The sequence below is a fragment of the Vitis vinifera genome, chromosome 14 (genome assembly GCF_030704535.1).
Source record: "Vitis vinifera cultivar Pinot Noir 40024 chromosome 14, ASM3070453v1".
NCBI lineage: Eukaryota > Viridiplantae > Streptophyta > Magnoliopsida > Vitales > Vitaceae > Vitis > Vitis vinifera.
The window spans coordinates 9,436,284-9,461,505 of record NC_081818.1 but is presented as its reverse complement, the minus strand read 5'-3'; the positions used below and the strand labels follow the sequence as shown (position 1 = coordinate 9,461,505).

Here is a 25,222-nt window from a genome sequence, read left to right as displayed (position 1 = left end):
TTAAGGTTTTGTTATATTTATTTGAAGATTTATTTTTCTTTCTTATTTAATTTATAAATAATAAAAATTTGAAAATGTTTAATTTTTAATTAATTTTTATTTTATTTGATTTTTTTCCCATACTTAGATGATAGACTAAATAATACAATTTTGACTAATTATGGATCTTGAAATATTAAAATAAATTATGAGAAAAAGACAACAATATAAAAAAAAAAATGGTAGAAGAGGAAAAATGGTAGACAACAATTTTGACCTTATCTCACTGTGTTTTTGCTTACTTCTTTTTAGACAAACTATGAAAAGATTAAAAATGTATAAATATTTATATAATCTTTCTTCTATATAATTTTCTTTTATACTTTTCATGTAATGAGAACATTTTTTTTTTTATATATTTTATAATTTTTACCTTTTGGTTTTATATTATTTTTCAACTTTTTCATGATGGCAATAAACCCTTAAACCAATGATACTTTGGTTAAAGATACCAATTTATTATTAGAAACTGCAATTGTATATCAAAATAATACGAATAAGTTAACAAGGATGCGAATCAGTAATTAAAGGCAGGTTTGAAGACACAATTGATAACCTGGCTTGGGTTTCAGTTTCAATTTTGAATAATTGAGAGGCCTTGTTTGAGCATTGTCTCCTGCATCCTCATTCTCGCCAGGGATTTTCATTTTCATTTTGCTGGTGAGAGCTTTCTTCACATTTCATTGCTGAAATCTTTCATTTCCTTGTTTCCTTTCTCACATCATCAGCCTTAACAGCTCTGCTTCTGTTCTTCAAGTTGAATCCAATAACATCCATAGGCTTTTTCTGTCGATTCCCCTCCATAGAACTTTGTCACATCGTTTGCAACTCTCTTCACCCTCATACTCATTCTGATCACCACTACTCATTTTGCCCATATGTCTATGTCGCTCTGCTCCTTTGCTTGCTAAACCTTTCAATTTCCTTGATTTCTGGTTTTGCGATTCTGATTCCTGTAGATATCAGCCTGTTGTTAGTTTACTGCTGCTGTTCTTTTGGTTTTCTGTCATCGATCTGATCTGTGTTCCAAAAGAGAAGAAAGGAGTAGCAAATAGAAAATGGTAGACATTATTGGTTCGGTTGTAGCAAAAGTTTCAGAGTACCTGGTTGGTCCAGTTGTACGTCAGCTGGATTATCTGTTTAACTACCGTACCAACATTGAGGATCTCTCTCAGAAGGTTGACAATCTGAGGGATGCCAGGGCTAGGCAGCAGCACTCTGTGGATGAAGCTATTGGGAATGGACATATAATCGAAGATGATGTTTGCAAGTGGATGAAACGTGCTGACGGGTTCATACAAAATGGGTTCATACAAAATGCTTGTAAATTCCTTGAAGATGAGAAGGAGGCGCGGAAGAGTTGTTTCAATAGGTTGTGTCCTAATTTGAAGTCCCGGTACCAGCTAAGCAGGGAAGCAAGGAAGAGGGCAGGGGTTGCTGTTGAAATCCTTGGAGCTGGCCAATTTGAGAGGGTATCATATCGTGCCCCTCTGCAAGAGATAAGATCTGCACCTTCCGAAGCTTTAGAATCAAGAATGTTGACTTTGAATGAAGTCATGGTGGCCTTAAGGGATGCCAAGATCAACAAGATCGGGGTATGGGGGTTGGGCGGTGTCGGGAAGACCACGCTGGTGAAACAAGTGGCTGAACAAGCTGCTCAAGAGAAGTTATTCGACAAGGTGGTCACGGCAGCTGTGTTAGAGACTCCAGACTTAAAAAAAATTCAAGGGGAACTTGCAGACCTTCTAGGTATGAAATTTGAGGAGGAGAGTGAACAGGGAAGAGCAGCTCGACTATATCAGAGGATGAACGAGGAGAAGACCATCCTCATCATCTTGGATGATATTTGGGCGAAACTTGACTTGGAGAAAATAGGAATTCCTTCTCCAGATCACCACAAAGGATGCAAATTAGTGCTAACTTCTAGAAATGAACACATCTTGTCCAATGAGATGGATACTCAAAAGGATTTTCGAGTTCAACCTTTGCAAGAAGATGAAACATGGATTTTATTTAAGAACACAGCTGGTTCCATTGAAAATCCAGAGTTGCAACCTATAGCTGTTGATGTAGCAAAAGAATGCGCGGGTTTGCCACTTGCAATAGTAACTGTGGCAAAGGCATTGAAAAACAAGAATGTGTCTATTTGGAAGGATGCCCTGCAACAACTGAAATCGCAAACCTTGACAAACGTAACAGGACTGACAACAAATGTATACTCAAGTCTGAAGTTGAGCTACGAACACTTGAAGGGAGTTGAAGTGAAGTCATTTTTCTTGCTTTGTGGTTTAATTTCTCAAAATGATATCAGTATTAGGGACTTGTTGAAATATGGTGTGGGTCTGCGATTATTTCAAGGAACTAATACATTGGAAGAGGCGAAAAATAGAATAGATGCATTGGTTGACAACCTCAAATCCTCAAATTTTTTACTAGAAACTGGGCATAATGCATTTGTTAGAATGCATGATCTTGTTCGGAGTACTGCCAGAAAAATTGCATCCGATCAACATCATGTGTTTACACTCCAGAATACTACTGTAAGAGTGGAAGGATGGCCAAGGATAGATGAACTCCAGAAGGTCACCTGGGTAAGTCTGCATGACTGTGATATTCGTGAACTTCCAGAAGGGCTGGCATGTCCAAAACTTGAACTTTTTGGATGTTATGATGTAAACACCAATTCGGCAGTGCAAATCCCAAACAATTTTTTTGAAGAGATGAAGCAACTCAAAGTATTAGATTTATCTCGAATGCAACTTCCATCGCTGCCCTTATCATGTCATTGCCGTACAAATCTTCGAACATTATGTTTGGATGGATGCAACTTGGGAGAGATTGTTATAATTGCAGAGCTAAAGAAATTAGAAATTCTTAGCCTTACGTATTCTGATATTGAAAAGTTGCCCAGAGAAATAGCACAGTTGACTCATCTGAGGCTGTTCGATTTGAAGGGTTCTTACAAACTAAAAGTAATTCCACCAGATGTCATATCAAGCTTGTCCCAATTAGAGGATTTGTGTATGGAAAATAGCTTCACTCAATGGGAGGGGGAAGGAAAGAGTAATGCTTGCCTTGCTGAGTTGAAACATTTGTCTCACTTAACCTCTTTGGACATACAAATACCAGATGCCAAGTTGCTGCCAAAAGACATAGTCTTTGATACCTTGGTGAGATATAGAATATTTGTAGGTGATGTCTGGAGCTGGGGAGGAATTTCTGAAGCCAATAAAACATTGCAGCTCAACAAGTTCGATACAAGCCTCCATCTGGTGGATGGTATCATCAAGTTGTTGAAGAGAACCGAAGATCTACACTTGCGTGAATTGTGTGGTGGTACTAATGTTCTTTCCAAATTAGATGGGGAGGGTTTTTTAAAATTAAAGCATCTCAATGTCGAAAGCAGTCCAGAGATTCAATATATTGTGAACTCGATGGATCTGACTCCATCACATGGTGCCTTTCCTGTTATGGAGACATTGTCTCTCAATCAGCTGATTAACTTGCAAGAAGTATGTCGTGGCCAATTTCCAGCAGGGTCCTTTGGTTGCTTGAGAAAAGTGGAAGTGGAAGATTGTGATGGCTTGAAATTTCTCTTCTCGTTGTCTGTGGCTAGAGGCCTTTCCCGACTTGAAGAAACAAAAGTAACCAGATGCAAGAGTATGGTTGAGATGGTTTCCCAAGGAAGGAAAGAAATAAAAGAAGATGCTGTTAATGTGCCTCTGTTCCCTGAATTGAGATCCTTGACATTAGAGGACTTACCCAAGCTCAGTAATTTCTGCTTTGAGGAGAACCCAGTGCTTTCCAAGCCTGCAAGCACAATTGTTGGTCCTAGTACACCACCTCTCAACCAACCGGTATGTCAAACCTTGATAATCCTTTCTATCTAGTCAATGCTTTTTTAATCACTTCAATTCAAATACTTGGAGACTAGCTCCTCGTTAATTGATTTGAGTCAGCAAGAATCCCCTCATTTAAATCGATCCCAAAACCCATCTGATGAGACTTTACCCGCAAAGATAAAACGTCACCAATCAAAACAGAGCATTGACTGAATGCAATTAATAGACTGGTTTTTTAATTTGACAAACATATTATCATCATGCTTTTATTTTCACTCTATGTTAATATCTGTAATACATCTATGTTGTATTCAACGCTCTCAGAGGTTCTCATGTTACAGGAGATTAGGGATGGCCAACTTCTGTTTTCCTTGGGCGGCAACCTCCGGTCTCTCAACCTGAAGAAGTGCATGTCACTGTTGAAATTATTCCCACCCAGTTTGTTACAGAATTTGCAAGAACTCACAGTGGAAAACTGTGATAAACTGGAACAAGTATTTGATCTTGAAGAGCTAAATGTTGATGATGGGCATGTTGGGCTCCTCCCTAAATTAGGAAAACTGAGGTTGATTGATCTACCAAAGTTGAGGCATATATGCAACTGTGGCAGCTCCAGAAATCATTTCCCTTCTTCCATGGCTTCTGCTCCTGTAGGCAATATCATATTCCCTAAATTATTCTATATTTCACTGGGATTTTTGCCCAACCTCACAAGCTTCGTCTCCCCTGGATATCATTCCCTCCAAAGGCTTCACCATGCAGACCTTGATACCCCCTTCCCGGTTCTCTTTGATGAAAGGGTCAGTTTATCTCTCAGAATCCTTCTCTTTTTAATTCTTATGATTTTAATTTTCCTTTTAACATTGTTATCAATCAAATTATTGGAGGAAAATACAGAAAATTTAGATTGAGCTGGTTCTTGTTTCTCTTTTTTTATTTTCATTTTTCACCTAAATTTAACTTAACGGTTAATAATAGAGTTTAATATAATTAAATATTTAATTTATTTGTTTTTATTCAGGTTTGAATGGTGGACGTTGAAAGTAGTTTGTACATATTAAAATATTTGTAAAATTAATTATGATATTTGTTCTTACTCTAATTTGAAAAAATAATATTCAAATATCCTAAAATATTTGAATTATTAATATTATAAAATTTTTATAATAATTAATTATATAATTATTATGAAAATTTGTATTGGAATAATAAAAATGATTTCTAATTATACTTTATCAGTAAAAAAATGCTAGAAAATTTTCTAAGTTAACACTTCTATACAGTGTACATATCTTTGTATAATGGTTTTATAATTGAAGTATATGTTTGATTATTGAAATTAATTCACTAACTTTTATATTTTTAATTTGGGAAAGAATATCAAATTCTATTTTTTGATTTACAAAATTCATGGACTTATTTACTCTAATGAATATTTAGATGAATGTAAATTATGTTTTGGGTTTTTTTTAATTAAGAAATATATATTAGAATTAGTGGTAGTTTATTTTTATTTTGTTGTGTGATAAATGTATAGAATTTTATGGATTTATTTTTTATTAATTTATTATCTAGATAAAGGAATTTTTTTATAGACAAATAAAAAGTATTTAAGTAGTATTTTTTTTATGATAAGTTTTTGTAATTTATAATGAATTCATTCTCATCCAAATTACGGGTGGTTTAATTTTTTTTTTTAAGACAATTAGATAAGAATCAATCAAATGTATGAGAGTTATATTAAAATGAATTCCACAGGAACTCTGCTATTTCTTGACTGATTTTTTCCTTACAAATTCTTATAGTTTTAGACAATGAAATTCAATTTGTTTAAGCATGTACATGTATAATTTTCTTTTTTCATTTAGTCAAAATATATAAATAACAAAATGATGGGATGAACTCTGCAGGTTGCATTTCCTAGCTTGAATTTCTTATTCATCGGGAGCCTGGATAATGTGAAAAAAATATGGCCCAACCAAATTCCTCAAGATTCCTTCTCCAAACTAGAAAAGGTGGTCGTAGCATCATGTGGACAATTGTTGAATATTTTTCCATCTTGTATGCTGAAAAGGTTACAGAGTCTACAGTTTCTGAGAGCAATGGAGTGTAGTTCATTAGAAGCGGTTTTTGATGTGGAAGGGACAAATGTGAATGTGGATTGTAGTTCATTAGGGAATACAAACGTATTCCCTAAAATAACTTGTCTCGATCTCCGCAATCTACCTCAACTCAGGAGTTTCTACCCGGGGGCACATACTTCACAGTGGCCATTGTTGGAAGAACTGCGAGTGTCGGAGTGTTATAAACTCGATGTATTTGCATTCGAAACTCCAACATTCCAACAAAGACATGGTGAGGGAAATCTTGATATGCCCCTTTTCTTCCTCCCACATGTAAGTTTCCTAATTTTACGTTATCACGTTTTCTTAAATTTTACATTAAATAACTTGACCCATGAAAAGGTGGATGCAGAACCCAAAACTGATTATTGGCCCCTACTTCATCCACAACTTCCTTTAGAGAGCATCCTTGATTTCCATTTTTCCTCCCTGTATATGGTTCAAACCAATATTGCAATTTATTGTAAATTTTATTGGTTTCCAAAAATTATTTAATCTATAACCAGCCAACTTACAGTAAACAATTGTGAACCACCTTTCCAATCCATTTTTATTCAAGTGACTTACACCTTGTGCATCATCATACTTCTCAGATGCTAAATGACAGCATAAAATTAGAAATCTGGACGTGGATGTCCAGTGCATCTTCTGTAAACAGCATAAAAAATTATATTAATTTTGCCATGTTCTTTACTTGGAATAGAGAAATAAAACAACACTTCTTTGTAGATGTGCGTATCTTATTTATATACTGGTTATAACTGACAGAACAAATTTATTTTATTCCAACCATTTCCCAGGTTGCATTCCCTAATTTGGAGGAATTAAGATTGGGTGACAACAGAGATACAGAAATATGGCCAGAGCAATTTCCAGTGGATTCCTTTCCCAGACTAAGAGTTCTGCATGTACATGACTATAGAGATATTTTGGTTGTGATTCCTTCCTTTATGCTTCAAAGATTACATAATCTGGAAGTACTTAAGGTAGGAAGCTGTAGTTCAGTCAAAGAGGTATTCCAACTTGAAGGACTTGATGAGGAAAATCAAGCCAAGAGGCTTGGACGGTTAAGAGAAATAGAGTTGCATGATCTTCCTGGGCTGACACGTTTGTGGAAGGAAAACTCCGAACCAGGCCTTGACTTGCAGAGTCTAGAGAGTCTTGAAGTGTGGAATTGTGGCAGTTTGATAAATTTGGTACCATCCTCGGTATCTTTCCAGAATCTAGCTACTCTAGATGTGCAGTCTTGTGGTAGTCTGAGAAGTTTGATATCACCCTCGGTAGCTAAAAGTCTGGTAAAACTCAAAACACTCAAAATAGGTAGATCAGATATGATGGAAGAAGTAGTTGCCAACGAAGGAGGGGAAGCAACAGATGAGATTACTTTCTACAAATTACAACACATGGAGCTTCTGTATTTGCCAAACCTCACAAGCTTCAGTTCAGGTGGTTATATATTCTCATTCCCATCCTTGGAGCAGATGCTGGTGAAAGAATGCCCCAAGATGAAAATGTTCTCTCCAAGCCTCGTAACTCCACCAAGGCTAAAAAGAATAAAAGTGGGAGATGAGGAGTGGCCTTGGCAGGATGATCTGAATACTGCCATCCATAATTCGTTTATAAATGCACATGGTATGTACTGATGTGAGACTTTTTTAGATTTCTCATGCGCATTTCATACTTAGACATTTATTATTATACCAATTAGGAACCATTAAAATGAAATGTTTTGAACTATTTTCTGAAATATCTATCATATCATCAAAGGAAATGATATTGCAGAATGTTTTGGTTCTGAAACTGCAAATGGTATAAATAAATATATATACCATTTGCAATCACTAATAATTTTAATCTCTTTATTTAACCTTATTAAATGCTCATAATGATTTATTTACGTTTTTTAGGTAATGTTGAGGCTGAGATTGTGGAATTGGGAGCTGGTTCAGCATTATGATTACATCATGTTTTGTTCTTGGGAATGTTACTCTTTGGCTGGATTGATTCCATGTTAATGCAATATGTATCACTCTATCTCAATCTATTTGGTTGTATTTTAGGTTTATATAGATTTGTTGGATTGTATGAAGTTTTCCACATTGTTCATAATTATTGAAATTTCTTCATAATTATGGATGGTCACTATTTGAGTCGCATAATGAATCTCCACTTGAATCATAGTATAAATCTCTATTTATGGATTTATTATTGCTTATAGTTGGTTGGGCTCGAAGCAATTGGGCTTGAGGCAAAAAAAATGGTATAGAAACATTCATCAATGAGAACAATTGCAATTGATCTGGTAAATCAGTTAGCAGAATAGATATTATTTCAATGTAATTGAATTCAACAAACATAGAAACCACCGGTATGATTCCAAGTTTGCCAATATTACTAAAATAGTACTCGGTATAAAGTATGATACCATAGTACCTGAAAGTTTATTAACCAAAGAACAAGCTTTCTCAGCATGACTGGGAGTAAGATGAGTAATGCTTCCACCAATGCATCAATTATCATCCTAAACAGCCATCAAAAAATAATGAGGGATATAATAGAACAAAGAATCAATACAAATATGAGAAAACACCCAACATTGTTTCTCCAACCAACTCTCTTTCTCACATGCTACTAACTGTTTCTCAACTGTTTCAAGTATTTATTTCCAGATAAAACCTTCCTCTTTAACCTAGGCAACTTGATGCTCAATTTATTCAAGGACAAAAAACCATGGACAGCTCCTACAACAAAAGGGATGTTACAAAAGCAATCAATAAATCATAAACATATCAGCAATATTAAACTTCTATATCATAAAAGTCTAATGGCAGACTCCATAGCATCAATTACATATTCCATTGCTCTATCTGCTTCTAGGACCACATTTGCCTTCCTACAAATCTCTTCTAGCTGTGAACTCTTCTTCAGAACAAGCCCTTTCATTTTCCTTGTTTTTAGCTATTCCAACCAAGAAACTTCTCCCTCAACCTGCACAATGAATTTACTTTTCCTTTACATCCTAGAACAAAATCCATCCCCATGTTGCATAATAAAAATATGTAACATAAGATCAAAATTATATAGAACTTCAAAGTTGATATTTTGCATCCATCAACCAAATGAGACCTAGAAATGCATGTTTAGAAATTAGCATATGGAACTCAACCATTTGCAGAGTACCAAAACATTCCGTTCACCAAAAAGGTTAACCAATTCACAGGAATTTGCCAAATTCTGCTTGAAGTGACTCATCTATAGATGGATGGGTTGTAATGGCCAAGGATAAAGCCAATATGTAATACAACAAGGTCCAATATGAATCCAGTCCCCCTCTACTCATATATCCCACCTTTATCCTTATAAGTTCCATAACTCGAGCAAAGAAGTGGGGCTAATAAAAAATAAATTAAAAGATAAGATGAAAAGGATGAAATGCCATTAGGCTTTGGCTTGATCTATTAATGGGAATGGAATACATAGTACCCTGCATATTTAGAAGAGTCTTGTAAGGTTCCCTTTATTTTGCTTTATTTATTTATTTATTTTTTCTTGACAGCCCTCCATTTTTTCTAGCCAAATGTGAGATTGATCTTAGTTATTATGTTTTATAATTATGTAGAGTTCCATTTCTCTACAATTAACAGTGTGATTGGGTCTTTTCAATTACTTTAGATGCCTCTTTAGCTGTAAGTCTAATTGCCATATCACCATGTTGCTTGTTCCATTCTCAAATCTGAAAATCTGATGCAAGATTTTTCTATATTAATAAAATAATATTACATCCTATATTGACCATTAAAGGAGAGAAAAACTTCTAACCATATTTGGATTTTAGAGTAATTTTTCGAAAGGAAAACTGAAAAATAATGGGATTAACTTCTCAAGACAAACTTAATAAACCACACTGCTTATATGTTTCAGCTTGTGTTTCGAGTTTGCTCTCACTCATAACTCACATCACACACCAAAAAACCCTCCCAAATTCTCTTTGATACTGCTAATAGCCTACACAAAACACATGTTGAACATGAGGAAGTGAGACTCTACCATCTTCTAATCTTTTTCAGGATCACTACCAAACAACCTCAGGGAGCAACAACCACATGTACATAGCCACATACATACTAAGAAACCAAAACCTTAACCCAGACTATCACATTGCATCCAAGTTCTGTATGGCCTATCTCAAAAATCAAAACTCTAAACCTACCCATTTCCAAAAGAGAATAGAAAACACTAGCCCAAACTCCATATCTCTCGGTTTTGAAGGAAGAGAGCTGTTGCAGGGAAGGAGCAATCAGAATTACTGAAAACATAAATTTCCACTGAAGATGGCCTTGAAAGGAGGAGCTGGTTTATGATTTGATGAAACCAAACATAGTCATAGAACTGAAGTCCGAATTGGTTAACATCTGTGGACCAAAAGAAATGGGATTTAGTGGTGAAGGATGTAGCTGGACCAGCTGAGGACGATGGCAGGAGAGACGTTGAGAGGGTTTGAAAAGAAGGGGCCATGAAAATAAGAAGTATCAAGCTGTGGTGTTTGAGAGCAGATATGGGCCTTTTATACTTAGGCACTTATTAAGAGCATCAATATTAGACCAAACCAAAGGTTATGCTTATTAAAGAGGGCCAAGATTGGGTCCACTGTACAATTCATCCCCTTTCCTAAAGATCAAGATTGGAGCCTAAGTCATCAAGGATATAATTTTTGTAGTGCATTCATTTATATTACAATGACAATCATTTTAAGCTATTAAAAATATTTCTGCTAGGAAAAGCATAGCAAGGGATAGAGTCCCCTGGTGCCTAACTAGCAAACACATGAGGGAAAGGATCATTATAAACGTGCATGGAAATCAAATTTGGTGAATTGGTACATACCATGCAGCTGTATAAACAACTTTTGAATGGTGGTATTGAGGTCACCTTCCCAATGGCATTCATTATCTGCCACATCTAATCTCTCTAGCCTTGGTGTGGTTGAGAAGCCTTGAGAGAAAACTTCCATCTTCGGGCATTCTTCCACTACCAGATGGTCCAAGGATGGGAATGTGAAAGTATAGCCTCCTGAACAGAAGCTTGTGAGGTTTGCTAAACAAACAAGTGCAATGTGTTCTAATTTGCAAAAAGCAATCTCATCTGTTGCTTCGCCTCCTCCTCCGGAAACTACTTCTTTCATCATATCCGATCCACCTACTTTGAGGTTTTTGAGTTACACCAGACTTTTAGCTGTTGATGGTGGTAGCAAATTAACCAGACTGCCACAAGACCATACATCTAAAGTTGCTAGGTTCTGGAATGTCACTGAGCTTGGTACCAAACTTATCAAACGGTCACAGTTCCATACTTCAAGAGTTTCAAGATTTTGAAAACGAGGGCCTCGTTTGAAGTTTTCCTTGCACAAATGCGCCAGCTCAGGTAGGTCATGCAGCTGCACTTCTCTTAACTTAGCAAGTGCCATGGCATGACTTTCCTCATCAACAAGTTCTTCAAGCTGTACAACCTCTTTGACTGAACCACATCTTCTCACATTGAGTTTTTCCAGATTATGTAGCGTATGAAGCATAAAGGATGGAATTGCAACCAAATTATCTCCATATCTCAGTACATTGAGAACTCTAAGTTTGCAAATGGACTCCACTGGAAATTGCTCTTGCTGTATTTCTGTGGCACTGTTACTATCCAATGTCAATTCCTCCAAATTAGGAAATGCAACCTGATAAATCCCTCAAACAAAATAATTTAGTCTGTCAAATTACAACTATCATATAAATAACGTGTTGTATATATAAAGAAGTGCATTTTTATTTCTCTAATTCAAAAAAAAGGCATGGCAAAACTAATACAATATGTGATGTTGTTTATATATAAAAGTGACGATGGGCACGGCGGGTAGCAATGTCTAAAAGATTGAGGAGTTCCACTAGGACTATTGGAGGAGATGAAATGTTAAATCACTTTGCAAAATAAGTTCAATTATGATTGCTTAATTGACTGCATAATCCACTGAGGAAATCCTTATGCTTACCACAGTAATACGGCATCATGAAACTTGATTATACCTTATATTTTAGGTTCAATTGTCCTTGTTAATTTGGTAAAAATAAATAAATATAAGGCCCAGTTTGGAAAATCTTCTTTAAAATAGTTCTGAAAAAATAGTTTTTCAAAACAACTCTTGAAAACAATTTTATGCTATTTTCAAAAACAAAATTAAGTTTGGAAACTAAATTCTAAAAGACAATTTTCTATTCTCAAAAGAAAAAAAAAAAAGAATAAACATGTTTGGTTAACTTAGTAAAAACAGTTTTACAAACCAAATAAAAGAAAAAACTTGTTTGGAAGTTAGTTTTTAAAAATTGAGTGTTTTCTTTTGATGATTAACATGATCAAATTAAATAATTTGAACATTTATAAAATTAAAATTTTTAGACAAATATATGCTTAATTAAAACATAAAAATTACATGCATCCATTTTTAAATAATTTCATCTTTTTTCAAAACAAATCATTATAGTGTAGACATGTCTATTTACATTTAATTTCAATATTCTTATTCATGCATGCAAAAGATAAATTGACCAAAATTTCAGTCGCATTTTGCTTCATTTATACCATTTGACAAGAAATTTACCTGTAAAATATCTATATATAATTCATTGCAATTAATAAATAAGCATAAGAAAACAATGGCCCACATACAATAGCCTGCATTTCTATTCGCTTCTTTCCCTGAATTTTCTCAAAAACAAAACATATATAAAGAAAAATAGCAAGACTCAGCAGCAACTATGGTTCAGATATGATTCAAACTTTCTTGATTTGCTTTCTATTTTCAATCAACACCAATTCAAATCACATCAAAGCCTCCACCCACAAATTTAATACCACCACCAACACCACCACCTCTAGTTGCTGGTGGGAAAAAGGTAGGAAATGACTACACCCACCCTTAGGCTTATGATAGTCTCACTTTTCTTGGGAACTAACAAAACCAACATCATAAAATTGAACACTTCCTTTCCTCCCATTTCTTTTCTTAGCAAGCAAACACTAAAACTCAAGTGAAGCAAACAATAACAAATCAAGATATCACAGAAATGAAAACATGTCTTGAAAAACAAAAACTGTAAGGCATTTTGACAGAAGTGGTAAGAGTTCTAAGGCTGTAAACTGTAAAAGTGAGGGACAACATTTGAAAATTTTACATGATTTTTTTTTTAAAAATAAAATAGAAAACAAAGACAAAAGACAAAACTAAAAATACTTCAAAGAATTTAGAAACAAAGAATGGGATTTCGAGAAAATTGGAGTTGAAGGATGAGAACAAAAAAGATTAGGAAAGGAGAGTTTGGGTTTGGAGGTGAAGAGATTCTAATTCAATCTTTTTTGGAGTGAAAGTGCTTTGAAAAAACAGAGAGAACACAAAAAAAAAAGAAAAAAAGTTTCAGAAGTAAAAATATATAATTTTTCATGCATTTTCTAGAAAACCAAACAGATTTGATGATGCATTTTGATGGAGACCCACCTCTTGATGCTCAACTCAGAAACCATTTCCTGGGTGGGATTAGAAAGGAGAAAAGAAGAAAAGCAAAAACCAAGACCCAAATCACTAAATTTTAGAACTTTCCCACATTTTCTTGGCAACAAAACAAATTTGATCATGTATTTTTTTCTGTAATTGAGATATGTGAAGACCTTCACAAGAACTGGAGGTTCTAGTGTGTGCTTTTTTCTCCATGTTTTTTTGTTCGTAGAACAGTACCAAAAACAAGGAAAAAAACAACTTAAAAGGTGTTCTCTGAAAACACCATGTTTTGGGAGGAGTTTCCAAAAAACTGTTTTCCAATCTTCTTCCTGCCAAACTTGTTTTCCATCTAAAAAAGGTGTTTTTATTTTTTAGAACAGTTAAACAAACAGGGTCTCATGAAGGTGTGTGTGTAATGATTGGACTTCAAAATAAGAAATGGGTTGCCTCAAGCCCTAGAATGCTCAAGATTTACAATTAAAGTTACGCCATTTCTGTAGTAAAGGGTTCAACCTTACTGTTTTAGGGGGTCTTGCTTAGTACCCAAAATGTAAAAAGTAAAAATAAAAAATTAAGAATGATCTGATCAGATGACCAAGTCTAACCTTACAATTTTGCAGTATTTGACAATTCAAAGATTTGATATGAATTTTCTCAAAGAGATCAAACAATCAAATTGATGTAACTGATGTTGTGTATACTAATTATTGACATGACATAAACCCAATGGAAAATTTAGTGAAACATGGCAAGTATGGAACTTGAGGCTAATTAAACCCAGAAATGTTGGAATTCATACCGTCTCGAATAAGGCAAGTGGCTGTTGAATTGTGATGTCAACATTGCTCTCCATATGTATTTCTTGGAATGTTGGAAATTTGTAAGCAAATATCTTCACTCTATCACAGTCACGCACCTCCAGCTTTTTCAATAAAGGCCATTCTGAAGTATGTGTCCCAGGGTAGAAACTCTTGAATTGTTGCAGATTCGTCAGTCTTAGAGAGGTCATTACAGGGAATACAAACCTAGGAGCTGTCTCCGGTCCATTTTCTTTTGCAACAAGTTCCTCTACCCCACAAGATGATACCTGCAGGTCCTGAAGTTGCACAAGGTCTCTAACTAAAGAGGCTGGAAAAAGGTATTTTAGACTCTGACAATAACCAACTTCTAATAATATTAAGTTTTCAAAGGTGAGAATTCCGTAGGGATCCTTATTCCATATATGCTTAAGGTTTGGTAGAGAATATAAAACCAGTTTACTCAACTGAGTGGCTGATACAACTTCCTCAACATTTATCCACTCCATGTCATAAACCACTTCTAATGAACTACAGTCCACTACTCTCAGAAGCTGTAGACTCTGTAAACTGTTCAGCATACTGGATGGAAAAATATTCAGCATTTTTCCACAGGATGCTACTCTAATCTCTTTTAGTTGGGAAAAGGAATCTTCAAGAAGTTGATTTTGCCATATCTTTTTCACATTATCCAGGCCTGAGATATTTAATAATTCCAAGCTAGGAAATGCTACCTGCAGAATTCATTTCACCATTCCGTTAAGATATCTATATATTCCAAATGAATGGCATAAAGATGATATAACCACACAAGGTTGATATGAGATAAATAACCATGCTTGTGAATAGCTAGAATGGTGAAAGGACAAAAACACATTAATGCTTTATGTTTATGAAGTTGCTAGCAGAGTGATCTTTCCGTTCGAATTCCACATGCCAGGTGATTGGTGTTGACAAGTGTTAACCATATATTTAGAGATTTCCAGTCTTATTCTATATTAGCTTTCATATCCTAGTTGACCCTTTATTTTAGGATTGATTATTTTAATTTCTATAAGCAAAGAGTGGTTGCAGCTGGGTTTTGTATTCTCCTTAGTGTCGAGTCCCTAAGAGCAAGAACTTTGAATTTATAGTACTCAATGAGTATTTGGGTGTCAAACCCAAAAAAAAAAATGACTGAAACAAGTGCAAGAAGAGAATGAAAGACAGTTTTTGTATTTTTGTTATTAATCTTTGAAATGGAAGAGTAAAAAAACAAGGCATTTGATTAAGAAAACAACCAAGGTTTTGGGTTAGCTTAAAGTATCCTCCATACAAGCTATCTTTGGAATATCATTGTGATGCATGGCTCATCACCACAAGTGTGGCACCATAACATTCGATACATTCCTTCATCTAATTCCAACCCAAAGATGCACAAACAAATTCTACTTCCCTTCACCACTCCAAACTGATCTACACTACAATAAGGTTCAAATGTACCAATTCTTACTCCAACATCAACTCCTTAAATTTGAGGCATTCCAAGCAACCTAAGGGTTACAGAAGCAGCAAGAAATGTGCACTATAAAACCTTGCCTAAGTGAGCTAATGCCTAAGACGAGATGAACAGGGTAAATTATGGAGTATCTCCTACAGGTACCTCAAGTATATATGTCGGAAACAATAAGAATGGAGTAACCCAAGCTTTCCCTCACCTTGGCTCGGAAATTTAGCCACTCAGGTGGCAACACAAAATAAATTAGAGCTAAAAATCAAAGCTGAAACTGAAATTGAAGATTTTATAAATGGAAATGAGGGTTTACAACTACACCAATCTACTTCCTCTTGAAGAGGACGATTATATTTGACACTTCTCCCTCTCTATTTCTCCATACGTAATGGTCAGCCTTCACCTCCCTTAAATAGAGCAAAAAAGAAGCATGAGCAACAAGAGATATAGCTGACAGTTGTAGAGAAAGCTAGCAGTTGTTGTAATGGTTATTTTGAGCATTGATAGCAGCTGGAAGATGTAGGAGAAACATTTGGAATATGTGGCAGAGACAATTAGATACATTATAAAGTGCGGGGCTGCTGGCAAGTTTTAGTTATAATGCTGACAAAAAATTAAGAGACACACTACATAAATATATTAGTACCAAAATTAGGGATTTAGTAGGAAATCTGAAGAAGTAATGTAATTAGAGCTCAATATTAAATTTAAATACCTTAGTTTGGGCATAAAATAAGTAAATATTGAGCTTCTATCAAAGAATAGATTTGTAGCTGTCATATTTAGCTTCTTGATTTTAGGGATTTCATTATTATTATTGCTGCAAGTTAGGAATAGACTGTAGGGATTTGTTTTAGATTCAGCCTTGTATATAGTTTTTCTCTTTTCTTATATATATTGCACAAGCTATGAAGTAAATGTACACAAAATTTTCTCTCTAAATCAGCATAGTACCAAAGACATCTCTATTAGTTTGATGCTTTTACTGCTCGCCTATTCCCCTTGCCTCCTATCCTTGCTATTTGATTTTGCAACCACCCTCACTAAGAATCATGTTTGAATTGGTGACAAAAGTTTCTGGTTCTGGAGCACCACCACTTATTACTTCTGTTGTGACAGTTCAACATGATAATATGTACATACAGATGACTTCTAACAAACTTGATGGTATGAATTACTCTGAGTGGTCCTAGTTTGTGAAGCTGCAGGAAAGGGGAAGTTGGGATACTTGAATGGAGAGAAGAAACAGCCCATTTTTTCTGATTCATTCGTCTATACTTGGCCGAGGAGAATGCAATGTTGACATCATGGCTTCTTAATTCAATAACTTTAGATATTGGTGACACTTTTCTTTGACTTCCTACAACTGATGATACTTAGGATGCTATGGCTCAAACTTATTTCGATGGCAGTGATGCTTCCCAGATTTACAAACTTAGTCACAAGACACATGAGACTAGACAACAGGGGAAGACATTGACCAGCGATGTTTCTACTCCTTATGCTAATTGGCAAGACCTTGTTTTCTCTAGCCATGTGATTTGGAGTGTGTTGTAGATACAACAAAACTAAAGAAGCCATGCGATATGGAGTGTGTTGTAGATACAACAAAACTAAAGAAGAAAATCAAGAATGAGGGTCAATTATTTTCTAGTTGGTCTTGACTCAAGTTTTGAAGAAATCATAACACAAATTTTGAGGCAATATCCTCTTCCTAATCTTCATGGTGCATCTGCCTATGTTCGGTGTGAGGAGCTTCATCAGGCTACAATGCTTGCAAGTGTCTCACAGGTGAGTTCAACATCTAGTATTGTTCAAGCTCCAACTGCACTAGTTGTCTCTAACTCTAGTAAAGTTGGAAACAAGAAGTTTTTAATTTGTACACATTGTAATAAGATAAGGCATGCTCGAGAGACATATTTCAAGATAAAAGGGTATTAAAAAAGGTTTCATAAGAAGGGCTTTAACTCAAATTCTAGAGCACATCATACATCATCTAATACGCAGTCATATTCCACAGTCCAACCATAAAAGAAGATCAAATAAATGATAATGCTTAGAGGTTATCCTTGAAAGATGCTTCTTGTAACTTAGCCAATACAAGAAAATTTGGATTTGCCTTAAGCATATCTAGTGATGATTTTTTTTTGGATAATATATTTAGGTACTACAAATTATATGACACATGAATCTAGTTTTTTTTCTTCCTATAACATTCATCCTAGTATTTTTTGTTTTTTGGTTTTTTTTTTTTATGAGAAACAAAATATATATTGATAATAGTAAAGTTAAAGAGAAGGATGAGAGGTCCTTCCCACAAAGTACAAAACCTTATCAAAGTAAGACTATACTCCTCCATTGTACAAGGAGAAGTACTAATAAAAACATGTACAAAATATCTCAAAAACCAAAATTAAACTCTCTCAAACGTTATCCACCTCTTTTGAATTACAAACAAAAAGCCAACTAAGTAGAATAACATTAAGTGGAATTCCTTTGAAAGTGACAGTACAAGGAGCCGAAAAGGAGGAGTAGAAATGAATAAGATCCCATAACATCCCTTCCGTTTTGCACTTTTTCATCCCAATATAAAAATTCTTAAAACAACAAATAGATCTTCTTCTACCATGTTAGGGATAAATTTCAGTCTCTACTGTCTTACATGTTTCATATTTATCCAGTAAGTTATTGTCCATTAGCTAGATAACTGAGGCTTTAAAGTATATAATAACTTTCTTTAAAATTTATTGTTTCTTCCAAGATAATCTTATAGGAGCAAAGATTGTCTTGGTAGAGAGAGAGGTGGTCTGTCCCACTAAAACATAAATTGGCAAGATTTGCATAGACAAGCAAATCAAGTAATGGGCAGGCCAACATCAAAAGAACAAATTTGGCTATCATATAGAAGGTATAGACATCTCTTATTTAGCTATTTGCATAAGTTGTTCCCATCTTTATTTTCCGAAGGTCATGTATATAATTTTCATTGTGATAGTTGTATGTTAGTCAAACATCATCAAACCTCCTTTACTTCAAGTCTTAATAAAATTTTGTTGTCTTTCTCAATTATTCATAGTGATGTATGGGAGTCATCCCCTATTATTAATCATTCAAGTTTTAAGTTGTTTGTTTCTTTTTTATTGATGATTGCATTCATATTTCATGGATCTATTTGTTGAAATAAAAAAGTGATATTTGTTTTCACCTTTAAGTCCTTAATCAAATGGTTTGTACCCAATTTAACAATAAAATGCAAGTTCTATGATTTGATAACGGAGGAGACGACCTTAATAAGGGTGAAAGTGTCTATTTTTAGTCTCATGTTATTCATCAAACTTCATGTGTTAATATATCCCTACAAAATGGTATAGTCGACTATAAGAATCATCATCTCGTAGAGGTTGTTAGATCCTACTCTTTTATATGAATGTTCCTAAATCCTTCTAAGGTAATGTAGTTCTTATTGCAACATATCTCATTAATAGGATGCCTTCAAAGTCCTTCAGTTTCAAACCCCTCTTCAATTATTGTTTAAAACACATCCTATTCCAACTTGCATTTATATCCCCCCCAGAGTTTTTGGTTGTGTTTGTTACATTCATATCCACAAAACAAAATAGGAGTAAGCTTGATCCTAGGACACTCAAGTGAAATTTTTTTGGGGGGTAGTCTACTACAAAAAAGGGAAGTAAATGTTACCACCCACCTTTGGAGAAGATGTTTGCTTATAAGGATGTTACTTTTGTTAAACATCAGGCTTACTATTTAGGGGGAGATTTAGATTCTTCTCCTAAAGGGGAAGAACAGTCTTGGGCTGTGTTACCACTACCTTTTACTAGTGTATCATCATCTGAAACTTCTGCACTAATTTCAAGAGGATTTCTTGAGTCATATAGATTGATATATTTAACAAGATAGAAGACTCAAGCAACTCAGCCACCTCTTAATCAACCCAATGACCAATCAGATGCTCCAACAATAGGTAATCCTAAGGTAAATCCTTCTCTTGAATTCTATTCTCTATTGGTACTTCTATTGAAGAGTCAACTTAATTAATTCTTAAGAACCAAACTCGTTATCCTTCTAAAGAGAGAAAAACCACCTTTTTGTTATAGTTTTGCAAATCATATTGTAAATTACCCCATCTCTCATCATATGTCTTCACATTGTTTATCTCTTTCATGTAAAATATTTGCAAAACAGTTGTCCTCTATTTCTATTCCTAGTAAGTTACAAGAAGCTCTTGACAACCCAAAGTGAAAAGTTGTCATGATTGAAGACATGGAAGCATTACAAAAAAATTGATACATAGAAACTAGTTAAGCTAGCAAAAGGAAAGAAGACAATTGGTTGTAAGTGGGCATTCATAGTGAAACACAAGGCAAATAGTTTTGTGAAGAGGTTCGAAGCAAGATTGGTGATAAAAGGTTATATACAAAAGTATGGAGTAGATTATCATGAAACTTTTGCACCAGTGGCAAAGGCGAATACCATCTAGGTCCTCTTATCCTTGGTTGTAAACCTAGACATGCCCCTTGAACAATTTCATGTAAAAATGGTATTCCTTTATTAAGATCTAGAAGAACTATGCATGGATTTTCCCCCTAGCTTTGCTAATGTAATAAAGAGGGCTAAGATATGTAGATTAAAGAAGTATGGACTCAAGCAATCACCTAGAGCTTGGTTTGGTAGATTTACTCGGGCCATGAAGAAGTATGGATACCATCAAAACTTGCCTAATCATACTCTTTCACTCAAATATTCACTCAAAGGGGCCGCCTTGATCATGTATATGGATGACATTTTGGTGACAAGTAATGATAGTGAGAAGCTGAGTAAACTAAAAACATATTTGGCAACAGAATTGAGATCAAAGACCTTGGTACTCTATCTGATCAAAAAAAAAAAAAGACCTTGGTACTCTACGATATTTACTAGGTATTGAAGTTGCAAGGTCAAAGGAAGGGATTCTTGTTTCTCGAAAGAGATATATTGTGGACTTACTTGATGAAACCAGAATGTTGGCTTGTAAGCCCCGTTGATACTCCTATTAAACAAAATCATAGATTAGGTGAAGGTCCAAATGACACACCAATAGACAGAAAGATAAATCAGAGATTAGTTGGGAAGCTAATATACATGTCTCATACTCACCCTAATATAGCCTTTGTGGTGAGTGTGGTAAATCAATCCATGCATGCTCCTAGTGAAACAAATATGTTGGTTCTACAAAGGATTCTCAAGTATTTAAAATCTGCTCTTGGGACAGGTTTGATTTTTTCTAAACATGACCATTTAGAAGTAGAAGGATATATGAATGCTGATTGGATCAAATATGTGATAGATAGAAGATCAACTTCAAGGTATTACACGTTTGTGGGAGAGAATTCAATCACATGGCATAGCAAGAAACAATCTATTATAGCTAGATCAAGCACTAAAGCCAAATTTAGAACCATGGCTCATGATATATGTGAGATGTTATGGTTGAAGGCCTTTGTAAAGGAGTTGGGGTTTGGTTCTAGGGGTCCAATGAAGCTTTACCGTGATAACAAAGTTGCCATTAGCATTACCCACTATCTAGTTGAACATGATCTTACAAAACATGTTAAAGTAGATAAATACTTTATCAAGGAGAGGTTAACTAAAGGATTAGCACTCCTTTTTTGAAGATAGAGAATGAGCTTGTAGATATTTTAACAAAGGTGTCAAACAAGACTTTTAGATTAATATTTGACAAATTGGGCATTTGAGACATCTACACTCAAACTTAAGGGGCAGTGTTGACAAGTTTTAATTGTATATTCAAAGATTTCCATCCTTACACTTTCTATTTTAGCTTTCATATTTGATCCTAGTTTACCTTTTATTTTAGGAATTGATTATTTTAATTTCTATAAGCAAGAAGTAGATTTGTAATTATCATATTTAGCTCCTTGATTTTAAGGATTTGATTATTATTATTATTATTATTTCTACAAGTTAGGAATAGATTTTGAGGATTTTTTTTATATTCTTCCTTATATAGTTTTTCTCTTTTCTTATACATATTGCAGAAGCTACCCCCTGTATGCTATGGGTCGGCCTTCAAGTGCCCTTTTCTCTTTTCTCTCTTTATATATGTCATTTTTCTATGCATTTGCTTATCAAAATATATATATATATATATATATTGCAGAAGCTGTGAAATAACTTATACAGAAAATTCTCTCTAAACTAGCAATTGATGGATTTGAGGAGCCCATCCTTCCTATGAAAGAAAATATCAATTTTTTTCTTTTTTAAGAACATGTACCATATATAATATATCCCTATGCATTTCAATTCAAATCCAAGGCACTGACAAGAAACAAGAATCTGGTCTATATCGAACCAAATAGTTAGATAAAAAAGGCTTCTGGAATGAAAATATTTTCTCCTTGCAAAATTCACCTCATTTTGTTTGTTGGCTGACCAAATGAATTTACATTTGCAGCTAAAATTTTGCGGCTGGATTCCTATTTTGGATTCTACAAAATGATTATAAGTATCTCTCACTTAGCTCTTTGTGCATAGAATAGTAGGGCTTATAAGTAACAACTGAGTGGTGTTTTAGAACACCCTTAATACCATCTTCATTGCTTGGACAGACTATAGAGATGTGGAATAATTTGGAATTACCTACCAAATTCCACATTAGATATGTGCTATTTGTAATTGGATTCTTTACATTTGGACATAGCATGATCTAGTAAAAACAAAAGTGGAAACCCAGTCCAAGTTGCAGTTGTGCTAGTAGAAGTTATATAAAGAACATCCACAACCTCCACCTGGTTGTTGCAATCTCAGACTAAAAAATGGCATATTTCCATTTCTGTCAAGCAATTCCAGGAATCTTCTTTTAATATCAGCAGGTCACAAGGCACCTTAAACAATGGTTAATCATCTACAAACCTAATTCCAACATCCCCTCTTTAAAACTTGAAAAACTAGAGCCCTACCTTACCATTATTCAGTATTAGGCAACAGGTTAAATATTTCCCTAAATCAATGCCCACCAAAGATTCCCCAGAACTAGAATAGATATGTGCCACAATGACTATTCACTTAGAATGAGGAGATTTTGGAGAATATTTTCTTAAATTAAATAAATAAATAAATAATGTTGCCTGAAACCAATAGAATTTCTAATGAAATTCCATCTAAAAATGATGGAATTTGGAGGGGCAGGGGGTGATCATTTTAAGACTTAAAATTAGAAAATTGTATAATATCTAAAATGTTCCATGTGCAAAATTCAAACCATTTTACCCTAAACAGAGTGTTAAAAAGAAATATTATGAAATGGTAAAGAAAAGGATTTCAAGAGCCAAACTGACCTTTTCATTGAAAAGCACTCCAAAGGGCATATCAAGGTTTCCATGGTCAAGCTGTTGTAGAGAATGACATCCTGGATAGACGTTTGTTAGGTTGGGCAAAGACTCCAATGAAAGGTGGGTTAATTGAGGAAATATGATACTGCCTGTAGCCATCACTTCTACACCTCCAAGTGGCATAGGATCTGAGGCCATAGAAGAAGGGAAAAGGTTTCTCAAGCTGCCACAGTTGTCCACATTCAGCCATTTCAGGTTTTGGAAGCACAAATTGTCTCTAGGGTCCTTGTTGCATATATGCCTCAACTTAGGAAGACCAATTAAGCTTAATTTTGTCAACTTAGAGAGCAGCCGAACATGTTCATTATTAACATCTAGACCTTCAAGATCAAATACTTCTTCTAGTATATCACAGTTTTTTAAAATTACTACTTCCAAATTTTGTAAGCTGCGTAGCAAATAGGATGGCAAGACTTTCAATAGTGATGCACAATTCTCCACATGTAGTGAGTGGAGGTTGCAGAAGGACTTGGGTGGAATTTGGCCATGCCATATCTCCTTCAACATGGAAATTTTAGACAGGATCAGTACAGTAATATATTGCAGTAATTGCATATATCAAACGTACAAGGACAAGAAACAGAACTGCAAGAAATATGTATAGTCAATAATCATAATTTAACATGTATTAATGATAATTGACATCTCAATGGAATTAGTGTCATGTCATGCATTTATATAACTGCTAAAATGTTGAATATAAGGTCTGATTTCTCATAATTTTAGGCATTTGCATTTTTTAATTAAAAAAAAATATTGACAGCTAAATTTTATAAAATATAATTAATTTCCATGGATCATAGTATGAAGGAATAGCATTATTCAATGTTAGCTCTAACATGGTTATATGTTAGGTTGGAGTTGGGTCAGGATGTCCAACATACATTGCCTTCGTGTTATAGTAAGCCCTGAGTGGGTTGGGTCAACCCATTCACATTGCATTGATAAGCCAGAATAAATTGGCAAGAGAATTTTACACCAAGCCTCTCCATAACTAGTGGTATGTGGATAAATCACCAACAAAAACCACACAGGCTCTGTGAGGATTGCAACAGTTTTCTCATTAAACATCAATGAAAAAAGATTGAATTGAGCTAGAACTAAGCAACTTTTTATAAGTACTTTGTAAGTGGACAATGGAAATAAAAAATAAGTTGAGATTATTTTCTGCATCTTTCCCTATAATCATTTCGAATGCCATTTGTTATGGTAAGCGAATTGCTATTTGAGCTAAAGACTAAGCAAACCAGAGGCATGTATCCATAACATATGCACCATATTGTCCCGCTGCCCTTCATGTATAATGCATGAAGCATACAATACTAATGGTGAATGATGATATAAAGGAGAAATATACAATATTATTGAAGTTTGTTTCATGAAGGTACAACTCTTTGATGAAGAGCTTCAAAGACTAAAATAATAGTATTATCTTCTGTATTTTATAAAATACCTATTAGGTAAGCATTATTTTCCTTGCCTTCCATTAAAAGATTGAAATTTAGAACAAGAGACAATCATTCCTATCAAAGGTGAATATATTTGCTGGTAAAGTGCTGTAAGAATAAGGGTTATAGATTATAGCACTTAGGAGTTGAAGCGGAAGGGGGACTTGTTGACCCAATTGCTTGACTAGCACATCCTGAGAATTTCTACTTGAAGAAAAACATTACCTAAATTGACAAGGGAAAATAAGATGCCATAGAAAGGACTATTAAGCATAAAATACCTGTTTGCTGGAAAGCAGTATGTGAGTACCCGGTTCACCCTCCAAACAAATTCCCTCAGACTTTACTTGAGTTGACCTCAATTCTTTCATGCTTACATAAATGGAAGGCAGTACCTTCACTTCTGAACAGACGTTTAGCAGCTTTGGTAGATGTTGTAATGTCAAGGATGGTAATTGAGGGAACAAAATTGTATCAGCTACATCATTCCCATATTTTAATTCTTTGCCATATTGTTCAACCATCTCATCCATAACCC

At 34.6% G+C, this 25,222-nt stretch overlaps 2 protein-coding genes across 2 annotated transcripts; one reads left to right on the top strand and one right to left on the bottom strand.

The window, feature by feature from the left end:
- Positions 1–537: 537 nt before the first annotated feature.
- LOC100246029 (probable disease resistance protein At4g27220) lies at positions 538–8,157 on the top strand. The gene is made up of 5 exons (XM_019225061.2): positions 538–3,896; positions 4,223–4,681; positions 5,792–6,277; positions 6,805–7,636; positions 7,912–8,157. Exons 1-5 carry the CDS (start codon positions 1,098–1,100, stop codon positions 7,959–7,961), a joined length of 4,626 nt encoding a protein of 1,541 aa, XP_019080606.1. The 5' UTR covers positions 538–1,097; the 3' UTR covers positions 7,962–8,157.
- Positions 8,158–8,512: 355 nt separating this feature from the next.
- LOC104881508 (uncharacterized) lies at positions 8,513–25,217 on the bottom strand. Its single transcript, XM_019225085.2, has 6 exons — positions 24,966–25,217; positions 23,183–23,734; positions 14,335–15,066; positions 10,889–11,723; positions 8,855–8,992; positions 8,513–8,745 (listed from the first exon to the last, which is right to left on the bottom strand). Exons 1-4 carry the CDS (start codon positions 25,215–25,217, stop codon positions 11,220–11,222), a joined length of 2,040 nt encoding a protein of 679 aa, XP_019080630.1. The 3' UTR covers positions 8,513–8,745; positions 8,855–8,992; positions 10,889–11,219.
- Positions 25,218–25,222: the final 5 nt, after the last annotated feature.